This window comes from Lichenostomus cassidix, chromosome 18, assembly GCF_008360975.1.
Source record: "Lichenostomus cassidix isolate B80296 chromosome 18, HeHo_3.0, whole genome shotgun sequence".
In the NCBI taxonomy this organism is placed as follows: domain Eukaryota; kingdom Metazoa; phylum Chordata; class Aves; order Passeriformes; family Meliphagidae; genus Lichenostomus; species Lichenostomus cassidix.
In genome coordinates, this window is record NC_139498.1 from 6895087 (window position 1) to 6918130 (window position 23044).

At 48.3% G+C, this 23044-nt stretch overlaps 1 protein-coding gene across 11 annotated transcripts; it reads right to left on the minus strand.

Moving 5' to 3' along the window:
* Positions 1–1955: 1955 nt before the first annotated feature.
* Positions 1956–22686, minus strand: EXOC7 (exocyst complex component 7). Of its 11 annotated transcripts, XM_085077822.1 has the most exons (22): positions 22528–22686; positions 21648–21713; positions 20484–20668; positions 19712–19817; positions 18997–19219; positions 17791–17958; positions 16775–16786; positions 12129–12219; positions 11095–11180; positions 9773–9918; positions 9390–9542; positions 8633–8731; positions 7989–8051; positions 7598–7664; positions 6073–6111; positions 4977–5042; positions 4236–4356; positions 3716–3811; positions 3386–3449; positions 2858–2899; positions 2563–2696; positions 1956–2211 (listed from the first exon to the last, which is right to left on the minus strand). In XM_085077822.1, the coding sequence occupies exons 1-22, from the start codon at positions 22585–22587 to the stop codon at positions 2109–2111; spliced, it is 2190 nt and encodes a 729-aa protein (XP_084933948.1). In that variant the 5' UTR covers positions 22588–22686; the 3' UTR covers positions 1956–2108. The 11 variants fall into 11 exon arrangements, with proteins under 11 accessions (XP_084933948.1, XP_084933941.1, XP_084933939.1 ...); XM_085077815.1 differs by lacking the exon at positions 12129–12219 and having other exon boundaries at positions 11095–11163; positions 22528–22685; XM_085077813.1 differs by lacking the exon at positions 11095–11180 and having other exon boundaries at positions 12127–12219; positions 22528–22685.
* Between the last annotated feature and the right edge of the window lie 358 nt (positions 22687–23044).

The window sequence follows — 23044 nt, forward strand, 5'->3', positions numbered from 1 at the left end:
CACCTGGGAGCAGCAGAAGCTACCTGTTTGCCCAGGGAATCACCACCTCCAGCTCTTCCTTACTGTACAAATATCACCAAGCTCAGCTCTTAGCCCCTCTTTTGGTGTGGGTCACACAGAAGCATTCCCAGTGCCTCTGGAGAACAGGATGTGGCCCCATTCCAGACTCTAGAACGATCTCACACATCTTCTTTGGGCTCTGGTTGGCACAAAAGCATCAGCTCAGGGAGTTCAGCTCCTGCACTATAAAGCTCAGGTGCTCCAGAAATGCTGCAGGCAAAGCTCCCCCTCCCCTCTCCTGGCTTTGCCTGTGACCATTCCGGGTGAATTGCCTTGCCCTGGGATCAGCTGCAATAAAACGTGTTTTACAGCTCAGCCTGAATTCCACACACTCTCCTCAAGAAAGAAATTCATATCAGACTGCTGCAGTGCCAGAAACAGATCCAGAAAGATGGAATCCAGCTCCTTCTGGTGAATGTCAGTGTGTGTATCCAGCAGACTCAACACTGCATGAAACACAAGTCAGCAGAGCTTTGCTTATGTTTAAAAACATTGTCCGGCGCCTGACGGCCTCCAGAGCTGGCAGAGGTTAAAAACGAGTGCAAGATCTCAGATTTCCTCAGACACTTGAGATTTGACAGAGAAGGTTCCCTGCAGGGAGGGCTCTCATGTTGGCACTGTGAGCCTGCATGGTCACACATAAAACCAGTCAGGTGCAGTGACCAAGACTTGAACTCACACCATAGTCCAGCTCTGGGCTGGACAAGTCTGCCAAATCTGTTGTTTTTTGGGCATTTGCTACACCAGGCTGAGGAAGAAGAGGTCAGGAGTTCAGAAAGGCCAGGAGCTACCTGAATAATGTCTGCCTGAGGAGGTACAGCCCAGGCAGGCAGCTGGGTCTGCCACAGCAGGACTTGTGCTCTAATCCACGCTCTGACATCCAACAGCTCTTTCAAAGCTGGGCTCATCAGACACCAGCAAACACTGCTGTAAACATGACTCAGGTGAATAATGGATTTGCTCCAAACTGCAAAGCAGCAGTTATTGTGAGTGCTCCTTGCTCTATGGAAACCCTGTATTTCAATTGTTACAGGCAAACAATGGAGCAGGCAGCAGGAGAGAGGGAGGGGGAAGCAGGAAGCACCTGGCTAGAGACCACAGATACAACCCAGGTGATCCTGTGCTCTGAAAGGCCTTGGTGCAAAGTGTCAGAGTCCAGCTCTCATATCAAAGCCTGCCAGGATTGCTCCAAGGCATGTGGGAGAGGAGCACTTGTTTCTCACATGGTGCCCATGGGTTAAATGAAGGGAATGGGCTTGGCTGCTTGCAGGGAAGAGATGCATCAGATGTAGGAACACAGGAGACAAAGAAAAACAGGGATGGGAGGAAGGTGCTGAGCAGAAATCACTCTGGGAACACTTGTACACATGCTCTGCCTCAGGTCAATGAGGAGCAGCACCCAGCCAGGCCCCTGTGGAGCTCCCTCTGCTTCCCAGGGCTCTATCACAGCTCCAGCCCCTGCCATCACCCCACTGCCACTGCCTCACACAGAGCAGAGCACTGATTTTGGGGTAAAACATCCCTGGACATGACTGGACTGCAGCCCTGCCAGGCACCACCACAGCCAGACACCCCCAGACCCCAAAATCCGCATCAAGCCCTATCACTGAACTAGATAACAGTCAAGATTAGCAATGTGAAAATAATTTGGGATCCTATGGAACAGAGATTCCCAAAACCCATCAGGGAAGCAGGTGGCACCATTTGGAGCTCACAGCCTCCTTAAGGGTTTTCTTTAGTGGGATATTTTGTTTTTCTTTTTTTTGAAACACACTCCCCGTGTCTGCTGCACATCAAGGCATTAAAACAAACCCAGGTGAGATGATGTGCAAATATAAGAGCCTACAGGGCAGACTTTACCTTATCCAAGGATCCTAAGCAAAGACAGCCAGGAGTTAGTGTTTCCACAGGTTTATAAATCTGATAAATACAAGTATAACACCCTGCCCACCACAATGGGGCAGGGGAGAAGGGAAGGGAGTCCCAAGGGTTGCTGAGAGAGCACTGGCTTGTACTTGGCAGCTGGAGAGTTCACGACAGCTGGAGATTTACGCTGATGTGTCAAACAGCTTCTCAATCATCTCCCCCACCTGGTCGACCTGGTATTTGATGTATTTCTCAGGGTTCTTGGTGAAGGGCACGTTGCCAAATCTGCAAAAGAAAACAGGGGACAAACGACAGAAATACATCAAAGAAACCCACTGGCCCCTCCTCTGTCACAAAGCAGCTCCACTCCAACACATCTCACTTGAATGTGACAGGGGCAAGTGACCTGGTTACAACTGGCCTCACAAATTTTACATGAAGAGCCCAGGGTGACTCAGGGCTTTGTGCTCACTGACCAAGGAATCAGGGTGACAGCAGATGTTTGCAAATACTCAAGGTCAGCAGTGTGCAGGGTAGAGAAGCTGAGACATGACAGAAGTGGCTTAGCTCAAGCTAAGAAAGGCCTCAAAGACCTCAGGAAACCCAACGGAGGGAGGACAGTGTTGCAGGTCTCACCTGTTCAAGAAGGCACCATAGGTCTCTTTCACAATGGTTTTCTGTGCCCGGCGGATTTTGTCCCGTTGCTCCATGTCTGGGATTGCCCAGGCTTTCTGGATCTTACACAGCTCCTCCAGCCCGTCATTAAAACCCTGCCCAAAGTGAAACTCTGTTAGCATCTCACCTGCAATCTCCACACTGAGTCTGCTGCTCCTTTCCTCCCCTGCAGATCACCAACAGGTCTCTTCCTCAGGCTGATCTGTGTGTCCCAATCAACCAGGGGATGTTCTGACACCATCCAACACCTCCTTACCTTAAAGCGCTCCTTTATCATCTGCCTCTCCTTGTCCTTGAGCTGCAACAAGGAGGGAAAGGACCTTATTTCATCTCCAGAAATAAATATCCAACACCAATGTTTGCCCACAACTCCCCATCCAACCTAAGCAATATCCAGTACCTGCTTTGGATTCCCTCTCCTACAGCAGTGAGGAGAGAGCTGCAGAGAGCAGCACACCCTACACTCAGCAAGTGGCTTTCAGCTGAAGGACGTTTAACAAGGATAATTTTCAGCCAGAACAGACAGGTATCAGGATTTTGAAAATCCCAAGTAAAGCCATCTACTCAGGTGAAGATGTAAGAATGAAGGCAGAGATTAAAAACTTGGATGAATCTGGGGCAGGGGAGATCAGAAGGCAGTGCTGCTCTCCACCTTGTGCCAGCCACAGTGTTCACTCTGCAGTGATACCGGCATAAGATAAAGAAGTTTTCTGAGAAATTTTTTAATATGACAAAGGAGAAGATGTTTCTGTCATGTCAAGCCCATCCTTGCCCATCCTCTCACCTTCACTCCTGGTTGAAAGACAGGCAGGTTTCTCTCCGAGATGTACTCTGTCACCTTCAACCAGCTGCATGTGCAATGAGATGGGAGAGAGGCAAAGAGTTACTAACACCTCTATCAAAGCATCTCTGTCTTCAACCATGACCCAAAGGCCAACTCAGACAATACACACCCCAAACCGTCCCAAGTTGGATTAATTGCTCGGAAACTAAAATACTTTGGTTTTAGGCAAGTCTGTGATTAAGTTAATCACTCCCACTGCTCCAGCAGCAGTGGCTCCCAAAGAGCTCCCAAAGTGACAAAAGCAAGGGAAAGGCAGAGGATGTCACCAACCTGCGCTGGTAGGTCTGGATCTGCTGCTCAATGAGCTCCCGGTAGGACCTCTCAGCCGTTTTCTGTGTCACAGCCACCAGCTGGATCAGCTCAGACCTGGAAGAGCAGGAAACCTGAGGAAGCACCTGAGCCAGCTGCTCTCTGGGCTGCTCTCAGGATGGCAGCATTTCAAACCCCCATCAACAAGTTCCTTTCAGCCCTTCACAATAAAATGTTCCTTGAAATGTACAAACTGGGAGACAGAAGCAACTCTGAGTTACTTTCTAAAGCCACATCCTCAATCCTCCCAAGATCAAAGGATTCTATAAAACCTAAGGCATTTCCTAATGCTTTTATCTTCCACTCTCAGGTAATGTGATGTTTATAATACTGCAAAACCTTCAAAGAGGCAGTTTCAAGAATGGAAGAAAAAGCAGGTATGGGACAGGCTGGCAAGTAAATGCTCTCAATGCAGAGCTCTGCTCCAAAACCATCCAATCAGCCTCGGACTTCAGGGATGTTCACTCAGACACACACTTACTTCTCCAGAGATTTCAGAATGTAGTTGTAGTTATTATGCAGAAAAATGGCACTCAAAGCTGGGTCTTCATAAACCTTGGATTTGCTAAGAAGGTTAAGCTGCAAGTTGCCCAGCACTTTGCCTTAAAGAGGGAAAAACAGAGAACAAGAAGTTTTGCACTGAAACTTATTATTGACCAAGCAAACCAAGCTGTGGGCCCACAGCAAAGTGAACAGGCCTGGCTGCCTGCAGAAAGGCTGCAGATGTGTACTTAACAGCCCTTACACAGATTTTTCTTCAGCAAATCACCAAAACCCCTATGCAAACTACTGCCTTTAATGCCATGGCAATACAGGTGCATTTTGGGTTCAGAGGAAGTCCCAGGACCTGCCGCAACACAGGCTCAGGTCTCACAGAAGCTGAAGGACCTGATCCCCATTGTAACAGAGACAGGAACCACAATCTGATCTCACTTTCTTACTGTTAAACTCCCCTTTGGCAGGTGGGACCCTTCAGGGGTTGAAGGTGACAGTGGTTCAACACAACTGATGGCAACAGCTCTGCAGCAGAGTGGTTTGTCCTGTCCTGTTCTTACAGTCTGAAATTCCCAGTCTGACCCTTTTTCATCCCTCCCACCAGACTCCAGCTCAAATTTTGAAAGACCACAAGGAGAAGAGACACAGCCTGTGCTCTTCACCCCGAAATGAGCCAATTGAAGGAGTGTCTATGGGGCAGAAGCAGGGAGGTGTGCAGGGTACTCACAGATGTAGGTGCTCAGCAGCCTCCTGCTGAACTCTGAGCTGTAGCTGCTGGCTGAGGAGCTGGTCTCTGAAAAGAAAAGTCTTAGGCCAGTTAACATGCCCTGGGAAGGGGGGGTTGTGTGGTCAGCCTGCTTCTAGTCCAACAAGCCTCATCCCTGTTGCTATGGAATTAGCTCCTGTGGACAGTGAAATTAGCTCCTGCTTCAGAGCCCACTGTCAGCAGCTCACCCAGGCTGAGTGGGCAAGAGCTCTGCACCCCTCAGTCCTTGTGTCTGCATCAAGTGCAGAGCACCCAGCAGAAATCCCTCCTTTCTTTCCAAGTGCTCAGGGAACATCCTCTTGATCAGAAAGAGTCATTAAACTCCTCCTCCCCATCCTTCCCCCACCACCTGAAAAGCATTGATAAGCACTAGAAACTGGCAGTCAGAGAACAATGAGCTGGAGCTGTTAACAGCAAGCACACAACAGTAATTGAAACAAGCAGAAGGGCTCTGGAAAGCTTCTGCCATCCCCATGGTTGCTGACAAGGCCTGCCTGGCTCTAGGAGGGACTGTGCCAGCAAGAGGCTGCCCCTGCAAGCAGTGACTCCAGGCTGGCACATGCTCCTCTGTCTGGAGATGGCTTTCTGCCCTCAAGGGTTTGTGGGCACAGGGCCCATGGGACACGTGGGGTGGCCACCTCCTCCTGCCCCCACCAGAGGGTCTGGCAGCCAGGCCTAGCTCGGGTGGTCCGAGTTCAGCAGCACCCCATGGGAAAGGCCCCGAGGCTCCTGTTGCTGGGAGCTGGACAATAAGGAGCTGAGTGCACACAGGATAAAGCATGACACCAGCTGGGCCAATCTGCTACCTGTGCCAAAGAGATTCAGTGCCATCAGAGTGTCTTGAGCCTGTTTCAGCTCTTGTGGCATCCCTCATTGTCTGCTGCTGACAAGCCCTCCCTATTCTCTCCATTCCACTGGCAAGGATTACTTACCCTCCCCTTCTCCCCCTTTTCAATTATGTGTTAATTTATTTACAACTGATGGAGGATAAAGAATTAACATACATCACCAGAGTCCAAGGCAGTATGAACAGGTAGGTGTTGGTAAGTTTGCTTACCTCTGGGATCTAAAGGAATATTGTATGTGTCCCCAAGAACTACAGAGATTAGGCAGAGCAGAGAGAAAAGGGGAGGGATGAGAGAGAAAAAGAAATGCAAAAGTGCAAAAAGACAGGTTAGAGACCACCATCCCTTTGAGAACAAAGCAGATATTAACACAGAGCAGCCACAGGCAGGTGCACAGGAGAGCAGGCAGGAGTCCTTCCAAGGCCACAAAAGGAGTGGAGATCACAGAAGAAAGGCAGAGTCCAACCTCCTTCCCCTGCTAGAGACATTGTTTGCATTGTCACTGGTTGTATTCAGCAAGACATCTCATTCCAAATCAGTTCAAACCCGCTTTCAAGGCAAAGCTACCTCACGTCTATGCTCCCTTTTCAATCAGCTAAGACAGATCTCAGTGCAAGACAACATGTCAAGACTTCCAAACAAGAGTGCTGACATCACCATTCAGGGAACAACATGGGAAACAGTTGCTTGTTCCAAGAAAAAACTCAGACTTCTTTGGCCAAGGAAAGAGAGCCAAGGCCCAGAAGGGTCTGAGGACACGGAGCTTGCAAGTGGAGAAGGCACAAGGCAGTGGCTAGAGGAGAATGTGGCAGAAGCAGAGACATCCCAGTTTGAGTTGATTTAGAATTGGCAGACAATTCCAAGCAGGACTTTGCAGATAACACTCTGGAGGCAGTTCTAAGCTTTCTCCTACCTCTGCTTCTAATGGGCTCTTTAACCATCTCTAGTCTGTGCCTCCTCAGGGCCCTGTGCCCCCTGAATCTCCAGTTCTCCACCTCTCCAGCTTGCTCTGTTCCAACCTACTTGAAAGCACAAGCTCTACCAAGGCCAAGAGCTCACTGGAGAGCTGGGAGCTGCTGCTCTGCACAGAACCAAGAATCCCACTCCAGCTGATAAACAGCAGCACCCTGCTACACAGGCAGATCTTAAGTTTCTCATCTATGCATTTATTTCTGCAGTGAGTCTCTTCAGCAGCCTGGAGAGCAGAACTAAAACTTGTCTCACTGATAAGGCACACAAATAGCTCTGGAGTACCAGTTTGCCCATGTCTAGAGGCTGAGGAGACTCTTGCTGCTGCTGTTGTACTCTGAGCAGAAGATGTGGTAGAGGAAGGTGCTGTTCACCACACAGCCCAGCTGAGCCAGGTACTCTCACTCTAGTGACAGCTGGAGCAGCCATCCTCACTCCAGCACAGTCACACAGCACCAGCCCAGGGTCAGAGTCAAAGTTAAATGACCCAGGAATCCTTTCACAGAGCACATCAGCAATGAATACCATCCCATGGTACCTGACAGGAGCAAGTGTGGAAGGCCAGCAGGGAACTCTGCATCCCTTGGAGTTCTCCAGATACCCAACTATGTGGTCAAGGCAGATCAGAGGACAAGACAAACCACAGGGTGAAGTACAGGAGGAGAATAAGCTCACAGTGCATGTTGAGGTTTGGTCATTTCAGGGAAGATGTCCAGGCAATTTGAGGAAGGAAGTGCATGCCCAAGCAAGCCCCATGCATGTATGTACCTTGAGATGCCAGCATGGCACCTGCTGTCTCCTGGAAATCCAGTAACTGCTGTAGGAAAAGGATGGCCTGGAAGCAAGGGAGGGAAGTTAGGAGCAACCAACATTACACCTCATATACTCTACTATTAAGGATCACAAAGGACCACTTGTTCCCACCCACTTAAAAATCTTCAAGAAACAAATCACTGCACTCCTTTGGGCTGCTGGGTTTTCCCCACACAGTCAGGCCATGACTGAGCAAGGGTCACCAGCTCATCCTGCCATGGAAACCAGGACATTTTGTAATTGTTAATGCCAAGACATCTTAATTGGGAAGTTTCCCTACTGCTCTTTTTAAAACCTCTTCAGAAGCTGTTTTCCACAAAGGATTGTTCAAATCATCATCACGTACGTTGCTGGTGAGTTCATGAACTGTCCCATCTTTTGGCATGTTATATTCCTTGTCTGGATCATTCTGGAAAGAGAAGAGATATAAAGTGAGCATGTAAGGAATGTGGAGACACCTGCAATACAACTGCTACTACAAGTGAGCTGAAGGCTTCTCCATCCAGCCTCTCCCAACACCCTCAGGCCCAGTTCTTGCAGTGCCATCTCCTGGTGCTCAGAAACCAGAGCTGCCATGCATCAGCAGCTCAGAACCTCAGGGGTCTGTTCAGCCTGTGACCATCACACCTTCAGCACACCTACCATTCACCAAGCCCACCTTACACAGGGACACAAGTTCTCCAAAACTTTTCAAGGCAGAAATTTTCCTTTTTCAATAGGATTAAATTCCGAGAGGGACTTGATATCTGCAGAGGCCTGGAAGCTCATGTCAAACTATTTGTAGTATGCCTGTTAAGGGTCTTAGGCAAAGGCCTTCTGTGTTTGAAACCAGCACCAAACATTTGGTATTTGATAGTCCCAAGCAATCCAGCAAGTTGCTACTTCAGTCAGCAACTACATGGCCTCATGGAAACTGAAAGCTAAACCAGGGCTTTTGCCCAGAAAACCCCTCTTCCAAGCCTGATCAAAGACCACTGAAGAGAATTCTACCTTAATGTTGTCTGCAAACTCTTCCAATGCCTTTGCACCAGTGGTCTCCATGGAAGTGATCAGCCCTGGCAGTTTGTTCTTGGTCCCTGCTGCAGTTCCCTGGAAGAGTTCCACAATAGATGAGAAAAGGAAAACAAATAGTATCTGAACTTCCATGCAGCACCTACCCTCCCTCATCCCAGCATCTTATTCTCAGTTCCCCATGTGCCAGAAGAATATTTACAGCACCATGAACAACACATGAGATCTCACATTCTCCAGGCAGAAAGGGAAAACACTGTGACCCTAATGGTGACCAGGCCTTGCTACCCCTCATGTCTCCTTTTACACAGTATCTGATACAGGAGGTTGGTGCATCACAGCTGGAAGCAAAAGGAAAGGAGCCCTGCTAAACCTGGATGCTATATTTGATACTTGGAGAGCTGTGTGGCACTGTTCAAGCAGGCTCTCCTCAGAGCAGCCCATCAGTGAGCACAAACTAATCCCAACTTATCAGAATTGAAACAGCTCAGAGGCCATGAGAACAGAAAAATGATGTAGGTGATCCATCAGGAGGTCAGGACTTGAACTGCAAAGAGCTGCTGCTGAGAGATGCTGAGTTGCTGGTTCACCACCACAGAAGGAGCAAGGTGCATTTGTGTCACTTCCAGTCCATGCTGGAGGACAGACATGACTTTGCTCAAAGCCACTGTGATAATCCATTTCAAGAAGTTTTCCAGACAACCCACGCCACAGGTCCAACTCCAATCACATTTACCTGCAAGACCTGGTCAAATTCTGGCTTCATCTGCTTGAGATGCTTCAGGATGGGGAAGATGGTGAGCACAGCTGAATAGTCGTGTCGGATGATGGCTTTCCGGGCAGCTGAGACAATGTTCTCACCCTCCATGATCAAGTTATCCAATGACTCCTGCAACAAAGCCAGAGACTCAGGAGAAAGCAGCAGGACTTTTGCCCAGGCAGCACAAAGGGCCTGATACAGGACACCCTTCCAGATGCCCACTTGGCTGATGGATCACTTGTGGTACCAGTGAGGGGCCCTGAGCACATGTCCTCCAGGCTCTGTGCAGGCCCTGCTTCCCTGAACAGATCCTGGAGGACAACCCCAGCATCTTCTGGAAGCACAGAGGCTCAGCTGACCTGGATGAGAGAATCAAAGGTCTTCTTCTGGTGGTGCTCTGGGACAATTTCTGTCAGGAGCTGGTATTCACTCTGGGCCAGTTTGACAAAGGCACTGACGCAGTGGATGTACGCGTCGATCTCGATGTCGAAGACGTCGTCCCTCCCTGCAAGGGCAAGATGCCTTTGGTTTACACAAGGAGCACAAGATTCTTTTGGAAAAGTTGGTTCTGGCTTACACTCAACTGTGTGTGAGAACAAGAGTGATCTCACAACACCTGCCCTGGGTTTGTGTGTGGGAAGCTCTGAGTACCCTGCAGGAGGCAGGAAAAGTCACCCGCAGCTCAGGAAATGCACATCAGGGCACCACCTCCTTCCAGCCTCGTGACAGAAGGGAAGTTTGGAGCTCTTCTGGGATACAGGCTAAATTTAATCAAGGGCTTGAACACAAAGTACTAAACTCAGGAAGGTCTGAGGTGAATTATTCAACATCTCTGCTTGTATTTTTAGAATTCCTTATCTCCATTCATCATGCAGATGAAGAACTGCCATTTGGCATCAACATTTCTGGGAAATAAAGGCTGTCCTGGAAGGCAGCTTCTTCCCACTTGCAGAAACAAGATAAAAACCAGGCTGATGAACATTTACATCCTATGAAGCAAGAATATCAGCACAGCTAGGTGAGTTATCTGCCACACAATGCTGCATACAAATGCAAATATCTGAGTCCTAGAATATGAATGTCTCTGTCAAAGATCCATCAAAGATCCCGCATGGTAGGCATGAGAAGTGATACAAGGGCCAGCACCAACTCATGCCAACCACTGCTGGAGGTGTCTGCAGGACAGACACAGACAGACCCCATCCTACAAGACAGTAAGATGACACAGAGAGGCCTTCTCCAGGCTAAAGGCTGCTGCTTCTCTCCTCTCAGCAACTTTTGATGGAGAAAGAACCAATTCTTCTCTACACTGACAAATCCCTCAGATTGATATTTCAAGTTTTGGTCAGCATAGGACACACAGACTGCCCATGGTGCAGTGGCCCACTGTAGGGCATGCTGCACTGACCCCTTTCCTGCTTGCTTTGTTTCAGCACGCAACAGGCCAGCAGGAAAATTAGTGACCTAGCTGGACAAACTTGGGGTTCCCTGTCTGAGGGCTCGGGGAGGGTGTGATTAGGAGGAGCGAATTCTGCTGAGAGGAGCCAGAGCTTCTTAGCCAGAGGAGGCTCATGCTTTGAGACTGCCCACGGAGAAGAACAGCCCTGGCTACATGATGACAGTGGAACATGCTGGGAAGCAGGGGGGACCAGCTGGTTCCCAGTGCCAACCTGGTACTTACCTGCAGCCGGCCCGTGCTTGTCGCCCAGGGCGTCAGAAAGGTGCTTAACACGCAAGTCATGCTCATGACCTAGTGGGATGGCAGCCGGCACAAACAGAAGGTGCAATTTATCCTGGGTGCTCACAGCAAGGATGCTCACTCTGGCTGGAAGATGCTTCAAGCCTGGCTTATGTGATTTGATAGATATCTTTTTCCCTACACAGTCCCAGGAATGCTTCCTGACCAAATCCTTTTGTTGGGCTATATAAGCAGTAGCAACCCTTTGAAACCTGATGAGAAGTGTGAGTTGTTTCTTGGGCCACAAGAGTCCCTTGAACCTACTGCCATACATCTGAATGGGATACCAGGCACCAAAATCCAATTTTTACCCACAACCATTACAAATCCAAGCTCCAAGCCTCTCTCCTGCTCAGCATGAGGATTTTCCCCCATATGAATGATGTTAGTCACCATCTGGGGTTTAGCAGACTGCAGAAGAGACCGGCTTTGGATGGATTCATAGCATGAGGCAGGAATGTCTTAGAGATGCTTTGAAGCATCTTCTTCCTTATCTGGCACAACCTCTAGAAGCAGAGAAGGTCAGGAAACAGGAGACACCATTTAGGCAGGTCTCCATATAGATGATGTACAGGCACAGTGCACTGAGCTACCTGTGGTCCAACACTTCAGCATCAGGTTTGGAAAGGTCACCAGGAAACTGAATGTCTCGAAGTCCAGGCAAAAAGAAAAGAGAACAGGAACACCACAAGCAGATGTCAGCAGAGCTTCCATTACCCAGGTGGCTGTGGTGGGTCAGTGTTAAGGTAACTTTCCTCTCCACCTCTACTCATGTTTACAGAGACTTTGAAATTCAGATACTAAATTCTGAAGAAATAGAACAAATAAAATAAAAATAATTTGGCCCTCCAGTATCTCCTTGGTTCCCCACTCCAATGCTGTCCACCAAGCACTGAAATAATGGAAGCCCCACCTGGGAAAGCAAGGCTAATACACAGAGAAAGCCAAGGGTGAAGTAGCTCAAGCTGTGATTACCTTCCATAGGAATGAGGTTAGAGGCCCCCTTTTTCCCATCTAGACCATGCTGAGAGTACTGTTTCAGAAGGTTCTGAGCCTTACGGATCGTGCCTGTCACCAGAACCAGAGAGAAGAGACAAGAAGACCTAGAAAATGAGTGAAAGAAAACAAACCCAGAACACCAGCCCTCCACCAGCAAGTCACCTGGGCCCAGCAAGAGGGTGCTGGGCACCAATGAGGATGCTCAGCACAGGAACGTGAACCCCAAACTCATGTCCAAGTGTGCAGATACAATGGCATTTCCAGAATGCTTCCCTGCTTTGAGGCTGGGGGTATAAATTCCAGCCAGGGATACAGAATCAGTTTGGAGAGGCAGCGTGGTATGGCTGGGTGAGAAACACAATCAGAGAAGGGAAAGCATGAAGCTCCCTTCCCTGTAAAGGGTTTATTGAAGATGGTACTCTGCATCCAAGCAGACGAGGTTTGCTGCTTTTCCTCAGCTGTGGAAGCAGGGCTTGGTGTATGGACAGTTCCTGTCTGGCAACACATTGCCTGCTCCTCGGAACCACGACTGCTGCCACTTGGTAAGAGGTGCTTTTCCAAGGGGTATTTTCTGAGCATAATCAATAAAGAGCCACCAGGAGCCCCAGAGCCAAGACAAGGAATGGTACAGGAAGCAGTAAAAGGGTGACAATCTCTGAGCTTTTTTTCCAGCAGCAATTCCCATCATAGGAATCCCAGAATAATGGATGCTGCCCACCCATGTCTAACTTGCACTAAGCCACCCTAATCCCCAAGACACTTCACTTCTAAAGAACTGCAAATCAATTAAAACCATGGAAAAAAAATAACACTGGGTTAAAAGATTTATACTTTAAACACACAAAAACCAGAAAGAACTGAACAAAAGGCAATGCTGGATATACAGCTGGAAAGCACAAAACAAAGCATTAATGTGACAACTGAAGCCTAGGCAGTGTTTCCACATTAAAAGGTTAGTTGTCATGCAACAAGCTACAATTATCACAAGCACATGGACACCCTCTCACAGCAGAGCTTTGCCTGCACAACAGGGAACTGGAAGTTTTGGGAAGGAGGAAGGGGTTTCTATAGGAGACCCAGATGAAACAGAACTAGGCTGAATAAATGAAGAAGCCAAAAAAATAAAAATGCTGCTGGCAAAATTAAGAATTGTTCTTCTACTATGTGGCAGTAAATACTTCAAACATGCAGAAAATCTCTACTTCCACCACTAACTGTGAGCCACAGTGCAGCCTGGAAATGAGTGTTGGCTGCCCAGATGCTGAAGGGAGCCCAAGTACACTCTGCAGCAGAACAGCATTCCAGCTTGCAGGACACCTTCATCCCATAAAGGGATTTATGACATGGGAAAGGAAGCTTCAGGTCCCCCAGACAGTGGGGGAGAACCAGGAAAGAGAAGTTCCCCCTGAATTACCAAGCTGCCTTAACCTGGTGCACTAAATGAAAGAACATAGTTCCTAAAATATAATATATACAATTGGTAATGCTGTCCTTCTACCGGTTCAGAGTCTTCTCAACCACTTTGTGAAGAAAAAAAAAATAATATCCATAAAACGTATTTTTTTTCTAGCAGGAGACCTCTCCCCTCTCAACCCACACCTGGGAGGTGGGAAGACTTACACCCCTGCTGGCTGATGCATTTGCTCCTAAGCTTCTGCATGATGATCAAATGAGAGGGCTATGCCTCTTCTTCCAAGCTTCCTGATGCTCTTCACACCCCACATCTCCCCTTTATTCTTAGCTACTTGCAGAAACCTCAAGAGCCTGGGAACACCAGCAATCTCCTCTGAGCAAGGAGGACTCTTCCTTACTGCTGCTCCCATGGCCCAGCTGCTGCAGAGCAGCTCAACCCAGGTACTGCTCTTCTACCTGTTCTTTCATCTTTCCCACTTTCAAGCATCCAGGGGGAGGGGAAAAATACAAAGGAATAAAAATAGAGGGTGAATTGGTGTGAAAATCAAGCAGACAGTACAACTGCTGCTGCTGCTGTCACCAGGATCTCACTCCACAGGTATGCAGTGGATGTTTTCGCAGACCACCCTTGATGGTTTCTTCTCTTTTTCACTTTTTTCCTCAATTTCAGGAGCTGATTATGCTGCATTTTATTTGCATAAGCACAATTACCTGTGTTTACTGACACACACTGAGTGTTCAGTGTCCGGAGGCATCGCTTCAGTGCTGCTAGATCCCTCTGACTTGGCATCATAATTAGGCTTTAATGGATTCTGGTAGAAGCCAAATGCTTTTGTTCCAGGATTGTTTTCCCCTATTAGGCAGCTCCCTAACCAAATGGGACTGTGTTTCAGCTACTAATGAAAACATCACATTCAAGCCAGGCAGTGATCAGTGCGGGAAGCAGGAATGGGCTCTTCTGCTACTCAATCTGCCTTCAGGTAGCACCTCACTGGAGCACTAAGGAATCTGGGAAAGGGCTCCCCTGTCGTTTGGAAAGAGCCTCCAAAGGTCAAAAAACACCTGAAACTTTTGCTTCTGTGGCTCACTTGTTACACAGACTGGGATTTGGGCATGCATGAGCTACATCTTTCCAACTGCAACTCATTCCCTAGTTTCTCTCTTCCATTAGGCAGTTTTCTATCCAAGCAGGAGGACAACACATCCTCTATGCTCAAGCACCAGCTGCAGCAATCTGTGTGAAGCCAGACAAAACTCTCTGGCTTTTGCAGGCAGCCAGGGCAGGTGGCTCCATCCTTCCCCAAAAATGCAGAACTGCTGAGCTGCCTGCTGCTCTCAAGCCAACAAGAGAGCACAAGGTCTACAGGCATCACAAAGAAGCTTTCTTTTATGCACATATGTTTGCAGCAGGATGATTTGGGAAGCTGAATACACCTGCTTTCTGAGACAGAGTGCTGACATTCCAAACTGCAAACTAAAACCAGAAAAAGCCCACAAATTGCTTCATCCGTTCAACTTGATCTGTCAAGTGTCATTTAAGAGACAACTCTGCTTTAGAAGCTTCTCCAGCAGTCAGAGTTTTAACTGCATGATGTAACAACAGGAGACAGCACAGGGGATACCAACAGATAAAACAGGAATAGAGATGAAGACCCTCTGAAACAACATATGGATATGGAGCATGTTCTCTAGAATTCAGCATAGACCCTGGGGATATCTCTGCCTTGTTACCCTGCCCCTAAATACCTCACCTTCCCTTCAGCCTCTCTTGTGCTTTGTTTTGTCGTAAAAAAAGCTATAGCATATCAGATTTAGTTTGTTATTTACCCCTTGCAACAGGTTAAAGTGTGCATTGGGGTGTGCACTGGGATACTCTTCCTTAAGAACCAAGAAAATCAACTCTCTTGTTGGAACTGTCAGAAAACACCCTTTTCTGAAACCCAGATTGGCAGAATTTGGCTTTACTTACTGAAATAAAATATCAGAACAGAAAAAAACCACTGTCCAAATTGAAAAAAGGCTAAACCCAGGAGAATCAAACACCACCAGGTGATCTTGCTCTGAAGAGAGCCACTGTGCCAGTATGCAGAGGGTGGGAGTCCTCCACCTCAAGAGCTGTGCTTGAAAGCTGATGGAACTGCAGAAAAAACAGTGAATCTCTGCCCAAAGACTCTATTCTCCTCCATTTTTAATTTCACTTAAGTACAATTCAGCAGTAATAAGAGATGGCTGGTGTTTGAGGTTGAACCCCCACTGTCCTTCAAGAGCTACAGTCTGGTTCTCTGTCTGCTTCATGGAAGATTGGAGACAAATGAGCCACTGTTTTTCCTTGAGACTAACAATAACCCAATGGATCACTTGAGACACTTTCCTTCATGCACCATCAGCTCTGTAAGTGCATTCAGACCATGCTCTGTGACTTCTACCTGCTCCATCTCACAGAATCCAATTAAACTGGGCATAAAGACATGAAAATCTTCTGGCATATCTACAGCTGAGACTTTCCTCATGACAAGTAATTCTAGATGCCCAAATGCATCCACTTTGGAGGAGACCTGTTAGTAGGAATTTGTGCTCTCCAACGTGTGGACTTCTTTCTGTTTTCTCTATGGGAGCATCAAAGATCTGAGACTAATTTTAAAAATCCCTAGGATTTTTTTAATAATCTGCCCATGAAAATAAAAAGTCTCCCCCATCCCTGACTCTTTACCTAGAACACAGGGGTGATGTTACCACTTGTTAGGCTGCTCAGAAATGTTTGTTGAGCATGCTGAATTCACAGCAATAAAAACACAGGAATCTTTTCAGGATCAGGTGGTAACTGAGAACTGTGGGCCAAATCTGAAGCATCTGCAACCTGAGCTTCCCACTGGTCAACTACAGATCCCCACTGGCACTTTTCAGTGCCTCTGAGCCTTATTACGTGGTTCTCTGCTGCCAGGGAAAAATCCACTTAAATTCACAGACCAAGTTGCTCATCAGCTTTCAGGAACAGCTCCAGGGCACAGCAGCAATGGCACAGATTGCTTTTAAAAGACCAGAGGGGTGATGTCTGTATGCCACAGCCTTCCCCAGGCAGCCCTCCCTCTCCAAATATCCCAGGCACACCCTCTGCTGTAGCAAGAAGAGGCTCAGCAAAGCCTCTCCACACACACAGGAGTGAAGAGAGTAAGCACCAGGGCCAGGACACACACACATAGACACACATTACCTGGGATGAGGACTGCATTCACATCAGGATTATAAAAATAAACACAACACAATTAAAATGGGTATTTTTTTCTTCTTCCCTTTCCCCACCCCATCCATTCCCAGTCCCTGCCCACATTTCTTACTGTTTTCCTGAACCCACTGAGAGTATTTGGACAACGCAGGACAAAATAGGGAAGGGGAGTACTGGTCAGGTAAACCCACAGAAATATGAACTTTTCTGATGTGATCACTATTACAAAGGAGACAAGAGGGTGCTGGGACACAGAGGGACAATATCCCTGTGCTGGCTTTTGCTGTCCCTCCTGGCTGTGCTCCCACTAGATGGCACATTGCAGAGATGGGAACTCCAGCCCTACACTCCCATACTGCACAGTGACCAACCTCACCAGCTGCACAAAATGCAGCAAAACTGCATTGTGAGGAGAGGAGAAATAACCCACTAGCCACATTCATAGCTCTTCCAAAGACAGGCTGAGGCAAGAGCTTTAAGAGCCCTTCCAAAATTCAATGCTGTGTCTCATTTTTGTAGGCACCTACCTAATCCCCACCTCAGCTCCTGGGGGCTTCTTGCTTTCCTAGCACAATAATAATTAATTCATAGCTAATGATTGAAATGAGGTGTTTTATCAGATATGAGCTTTCTGTGTGCTGTGGCACAGACTGCATTCCATATGCCAAGGCTGAGGACAGCTGTTCTCAGATCAAATCCTTTTACAGACCTCTCAGGTCTCTTTTCACTCATGTCCTTTGTTAAGGACTTTCCTCTCCCTGCACACAGGGCCTCTCTGCTCCCTTTACAGCACCCAGAGAACAGACCTGATGGCTTGGCAGACTGATTACAGAAACTGTCTGTAATCCCAGTGCTGAATCCAGAGCAGAGAGAGATGCTTACCTCCAAAACCTCACCCCTGCTCCTGTCCTAAAAGCACATTTTAGACACAGAAATACCTCAGCAGTGAAAGGACCTGAAGATGTGCTCAATCCCAGTGCAGTGATCCCTCTTCAGGGACTCACCTGGTCTCTTGATTGGCTTTTTGGTGGGAGTGTCCTTCCTTTTGTTCTGAATGGCAGGGGAATATGGCACCCCAGAGGAAGAGCTGTTCTTACGGAAATGGTCCTTCAGCCCCTTGATGGAGCGGTCAAGCTGCACAGAGCGGATTTGGAAGTAAACAGTCATGAAATCTGTGGAGACAAGGTAAAAATAACATTATAGGCAAACAGGGAATACTATATAGTGAAGCAAATACTTTGTGCCCCTAAGGGGATTTACTAGCATTGGTGTGGGACCCCAAGTCAGCATTTCCCCCCCCCCAGAGCCACTCCTATTTTCTTCAAAAACTTCTTCTCCCTCCCCCTGCAGCCGTCATTCCAGCCCTTCCACCACACAACATTAATTCCATTGCTACCAAGTGGTGGAACTGATAGGAGATGTTTGTGCAAGACATTGTCAATTCAAGTGCTCAGTTTCCAGCATAAGATTTTACACATTTTTTAGGATTCAGGGCACTCGGGAATTTAATGAGGTACTCATCATTTGAAAGCAGAATATGAACTGACTAATAAAATATGCTCTATATGCTTGAGTTGCCTTTGATCATGGAAAAATTCTTAAGAAGCTTTTAAGGATGTTCATCCTATTTGGTAGGCACAGTAATCCCCCCCTCAGGAGTGAATCATTGAGGTAGGGGGTGATTCTTGGAGCTGCATGAATGTGAAAGTTCACATTTCCTGTACAAGTCTACAAAGTCATTCAATCCCAAAGGAAAAGTTAATAAAGGACTGTAAAGCTCTAGGCAGTTCTTGATGCTGCAGAACAGGAAAGGAGAGACATGTACAGAGTGAAAAAAGTCTGCTGCTTTCCCCCTGCCTTTGGTCATGTTTCATACATAGAATTCTATTCATAAATATTTCCCAAAGGGGATTAAGTGCCCAGTTAATAAAACCAGAGCACTGGATGCCTGCAGCTCCACCTGAAGGCATTACAGGTGTAATATAAGTGCAGAGCATTTTTGCCACAGGACAAATTTTGCATTAAGGTAATTTGTGTTTTATTTACTCTGTTCAACTGACAAACCATCTCTTCAGTCTCACTACAAAAAAAGGCAGGATCTTCAGGTGCTGGAAAGATGGAACTACTCAGCTAAAAGGTGCCACTGAGGCATCACTAGTCCTGCCAGTGCTGCCAGGTGCCCACAAGGGAACACAGGCAGCACCACCCACCCTGATTCCTGCCGTTCTCCACCAGCCAGCCCGAAATGCGGATGGTGTCGTGCAGGACGCTCTCCGGGAGGTGCTCCAGGGACATCTCCTCCTGTGTCTCCATCTCCTCATCCCCGCTGATCAGGTCCAGGATCAGGATGGGTGGCACTGGCTTGGTGTGTCGCGTCATCAAGCTGCGGAATTCTGACTCCAGGGATTCCTTGCCCCGCTCAAAGAGGGATTTCTGGCACAAAACAGCAGGACAGGGCTTCTGTAATCAGTCACTCGTGAGTAATTTTGGGTAAGAACATCCTTCCTAACCACTGTCAAGTACTGAATGCTTCAAACTCCAACCACGCCTGTGTCTGAGAGACTTTCAAGGTGAATTAAATTTAAAAATTGCTTGGGAGTTGTTCAGTCTTCAAGTGGGATTTAAACAGATCATCCATTCTACTCAAGCAGCTGAAGGACTGACAAGAGCTGCTCAGGAGGAGGTTCAATCAACTCCTCCACAGGTGCAAGAGCTGCTTTCAGAGCCCTCCTGGCACAACACAGAGAGAGCAAAATGCCAGGAGCAGAAATGGTGCCCAGTGCAGGCTTCAAGAGAAGCCAAAGCAATCATTCCTTCAGCTGTGCCCAAACACCACCTTCCCCAGGCAGCAAACCCACAGTCTCTCCCAGCAGGGCTGTGTCTGTCCCTCTCTCATCCATGCCAGGTTCCAGATCCATGACCTACCACACGGTTCAGCTCTGGGCTGTCTGGGTTGTTGTCCTGGAAGTATTCCACTGCCTTCTGGATTTTGTCCATGCAATTCAAGTATTCCTCCAACCTCCCAGTGGGGCTGAAAATAAAGCCAGAAATTAAAAGTAGCGCCCCAAGAAGCAAACAAAGAAGTCAACAAGAAAGGACAAGACCAAACTCAGGATAAAAATAACTAGGAAAATTTCAATCCCTATTTCTTCAACTAGGAAGAGATGATGGAATTCCCTTTTGCCTTCACTCAATGCCACAGCAGGGTACCCAATCCACACAGCAACTGCAGAAGTACTGATGATGGAGCAGCACACAACTCTCAGCCTTGCCTTCCTCTCCCAGACAGGCCCAGATTGGAAGGCAGAGGGAACTGCACATCCCACCCCAGAGAAGAGCCATCCAACCCTGTCCCAGAGAAGCAGGCTCCAGAACAGCTCTGGTTCATCCTGGAGTGGCAACCTCAATGGGCAAGGAGAGCCTTTGGGGAAAGGACAGAGGAAAGCAGAGGAGCCCCCAGTGCTCATGAGATTCCTATGGCAGCACCTCTGCAAAATCTGGAAGAGACATCAGTGCAGAGTCTGAGCTGTCTTTGCCCTCTGGGAATAGCTGAAGGTCAAGTCAGTGTGGACTGGGGGTGAGCAAAGAGTGTGGGAAGGGCACCAAGCACACAATGGGTGTGTGGAGTCAGCTCCCCTACCTCTCTCAAAAATCCAACAGGATCAAACACCCAGGAAGATCTATCTGCTCAACTCACCCTTCCTTTATGATTTTCTCTGTGTCCTTGGCCACATGGTAGTAACTGATGACATGATCCAAGCAGGACAGGGTCTTCTCCACATTCTCCTGCAGGCGCTGCAGGTTCTCTGTCTGTTTATGGACAGGGATGATGGAGTTCTCCAGCTTCATCAAACGGCTCTCAAAGGAGGAGAGGATTGAAACCTACACACCGAGAGAGAAACCAATGGCTGAGGTTTCCATGCAGTGGGGTAGGAGTCAGAGCAAGGAAATCAGGGATTTTCAGGGCCCAGCTTCTCTTTTAGGACTCTGCTACTAATTTGCCATGTCTCCTTAGCAGCTGTTTCCATCCTTCTGTGTCTTGATTTCTAATAACAATCACAAAACAGATCACCTGCTATACAGGGATGGGCCAAGCCTGTTTGTAAAGAGCGAAGATAATGTTCCAAGGGAATAATAATTTATTTGCCAACAGAAAATAAATCCACAGGAACTGCCTGGAGGTACCCCATGTAAAAAGAGCAACAAAAGCACACACCACTGAGACCTAAACAGGAGCTGCACCAGTGAGAACCTTCTCTTCCACCACAGACATTTGGTTTTTAAAAAGGACTGTGATATTGCTTCTGAAAGGTGGAAAAAACATAGCAAGCTCATAAAAGGGTGCCACAGTGCCACTTTTCTAGGCCAAAAGGGAATTCCTATGAGATTCACTCCTATGTTATGTTTTCCACACTTCTCTGGCAGTGCTTCTATGACTTTTTTAAACTGAGCCCAAAACTGGACATAAGCTGAAGGCTTATGAGCAATTACAGCACAGTAATTACTTTTTACATTTACACAGAACACTCGCAAAATAAAATTCCAAACAAAACATTAATTTATGAAGCAACAACACCATGCTGTTGTGCAAACTAATCTGAGATCTGTTAATACATCTTCCCCAAGAGAGAGGACTGACTATAGCAGAGATGAGGCCAACAGCTCATCTTAGCCCTCAGCAGAGCAGAAGAAAAGCTCAGGATTAAAACATTTCTCAGGTTTCCTCTTTGCCCAGCCATGAAAGCACAAAGTGGTTAATTGCTCCACATCCCTCAGATGGACACAACGACAGCCTTGAAAATTAATAAACCTAAAAACCTAAGAAAAAGTAACCCCAGGCCAAACATTAGAACCTCCCTACCATGTTCTTGGTGAGCTGGTCACTCTTCTCAAGGCTCTCTTTGATAAAGGACAGAGTTTCTTCTTCCTGTCAGTAGGATGAAAAAATACTCTTACATTCTGAACACTAAGATTAAAGTCACTAAAAATTACACACAGTTTTTACCAATCTTGTAAACACTGCTGCAAGCCATGTTTGGCCTGATGCTGAGGCCATATTTTAAGATTACCACCTCTTAAGAGAAATCAGAGAAAGTGACCCAAGGTGGGGACACATCATGTAATGAGTGAGGGGTTTAGGGGTTACTCATTTCCCTCCAATACCACGAGCCTCATCCAGCACAGTATAAAATGAACACCTTTCCCACTGAGGCACGACTCAGAACGCACATTTCGCTGCCAAAGCACAACGCAGGTGTTGCACTGGCACCTTCCAAACCCCCCAGGAACTCCAGTGCCCAAAGCAAAGCTGGCCAAGGGCTGGTTTGAAGTCCGTAAAGCCCACAGACACGGGGGAACAGCAACCTGCAAGCGCTGCCTTTAAGCCCCCAAAGCCCCCAGGCAGAGGGGGAACAGCAGCCTGTCAGGACTGGTGTCACAGGCTGCACCAGAGGACCTGATAGGAGAGCTCACTGATGCTCCCAGGAACGAAGAGAGGGAGCCGAGGCCCAAAGCGGGGGACAGAGATACACCTGGCCCTGACAACCAGGCCTTGAAGGGGAGCTGGGGGCGCTCCCAGGCCGAGGGAGGTGACAAGGCCCTTGAGGGGTCTCAGGACTCCCCCCGGCCCGGTGGGAACCTCCAGCGCCAGCCTCGTCTGCCCGGTGATGCCACAGCGCTGCGGGCCCAGGCCCAGCCCCGGCCCCGGCAGAGCCCGCAGCGCGTCCCGAGCCCAGTCCCACCTGCTTGAGCTTGTCCTCGATCTCCCTGCGGCGGGCCGACACCTCCTCGCTCGGGATCATCGCGCCGAGCCGCTCCGCCGCTCAGTCCCACCGCGCCCGGCCCGTCACTGCCGCGCCGCCATGATGGGCGCGGCGGGGCGCACCGGGCATGCGCAGAGAGCGCCGCTGCCATCTTGAGAGTGGCGCCACTCAAGGCGGGCCGGAGGGGCGGCAGACGTGATGGCGCGTGCGCACTGCTCTGCGAGTCGCCATGTTGGGAGTGGCGGGAGGGCTGCGCCACCATGTTGGGAGTGGCGCGATTGGTCACGGAACCACAGGATCAATTATTTTGGATTCTGAGCTCATCAATCCCGCCTGCGACCCAACCGCACCTTGTCAGCAGCCCATGACACCGAGCGCCACGGCCAGTGTGAACCATCCGCAGGGACGGTGACTCCACCACCTCCCTGGGCAGCCCTTTCCACTGTCTGATCAAATTTTTTGTAAAGAAATTCCTCTTCATCTCTGACCTAAACCT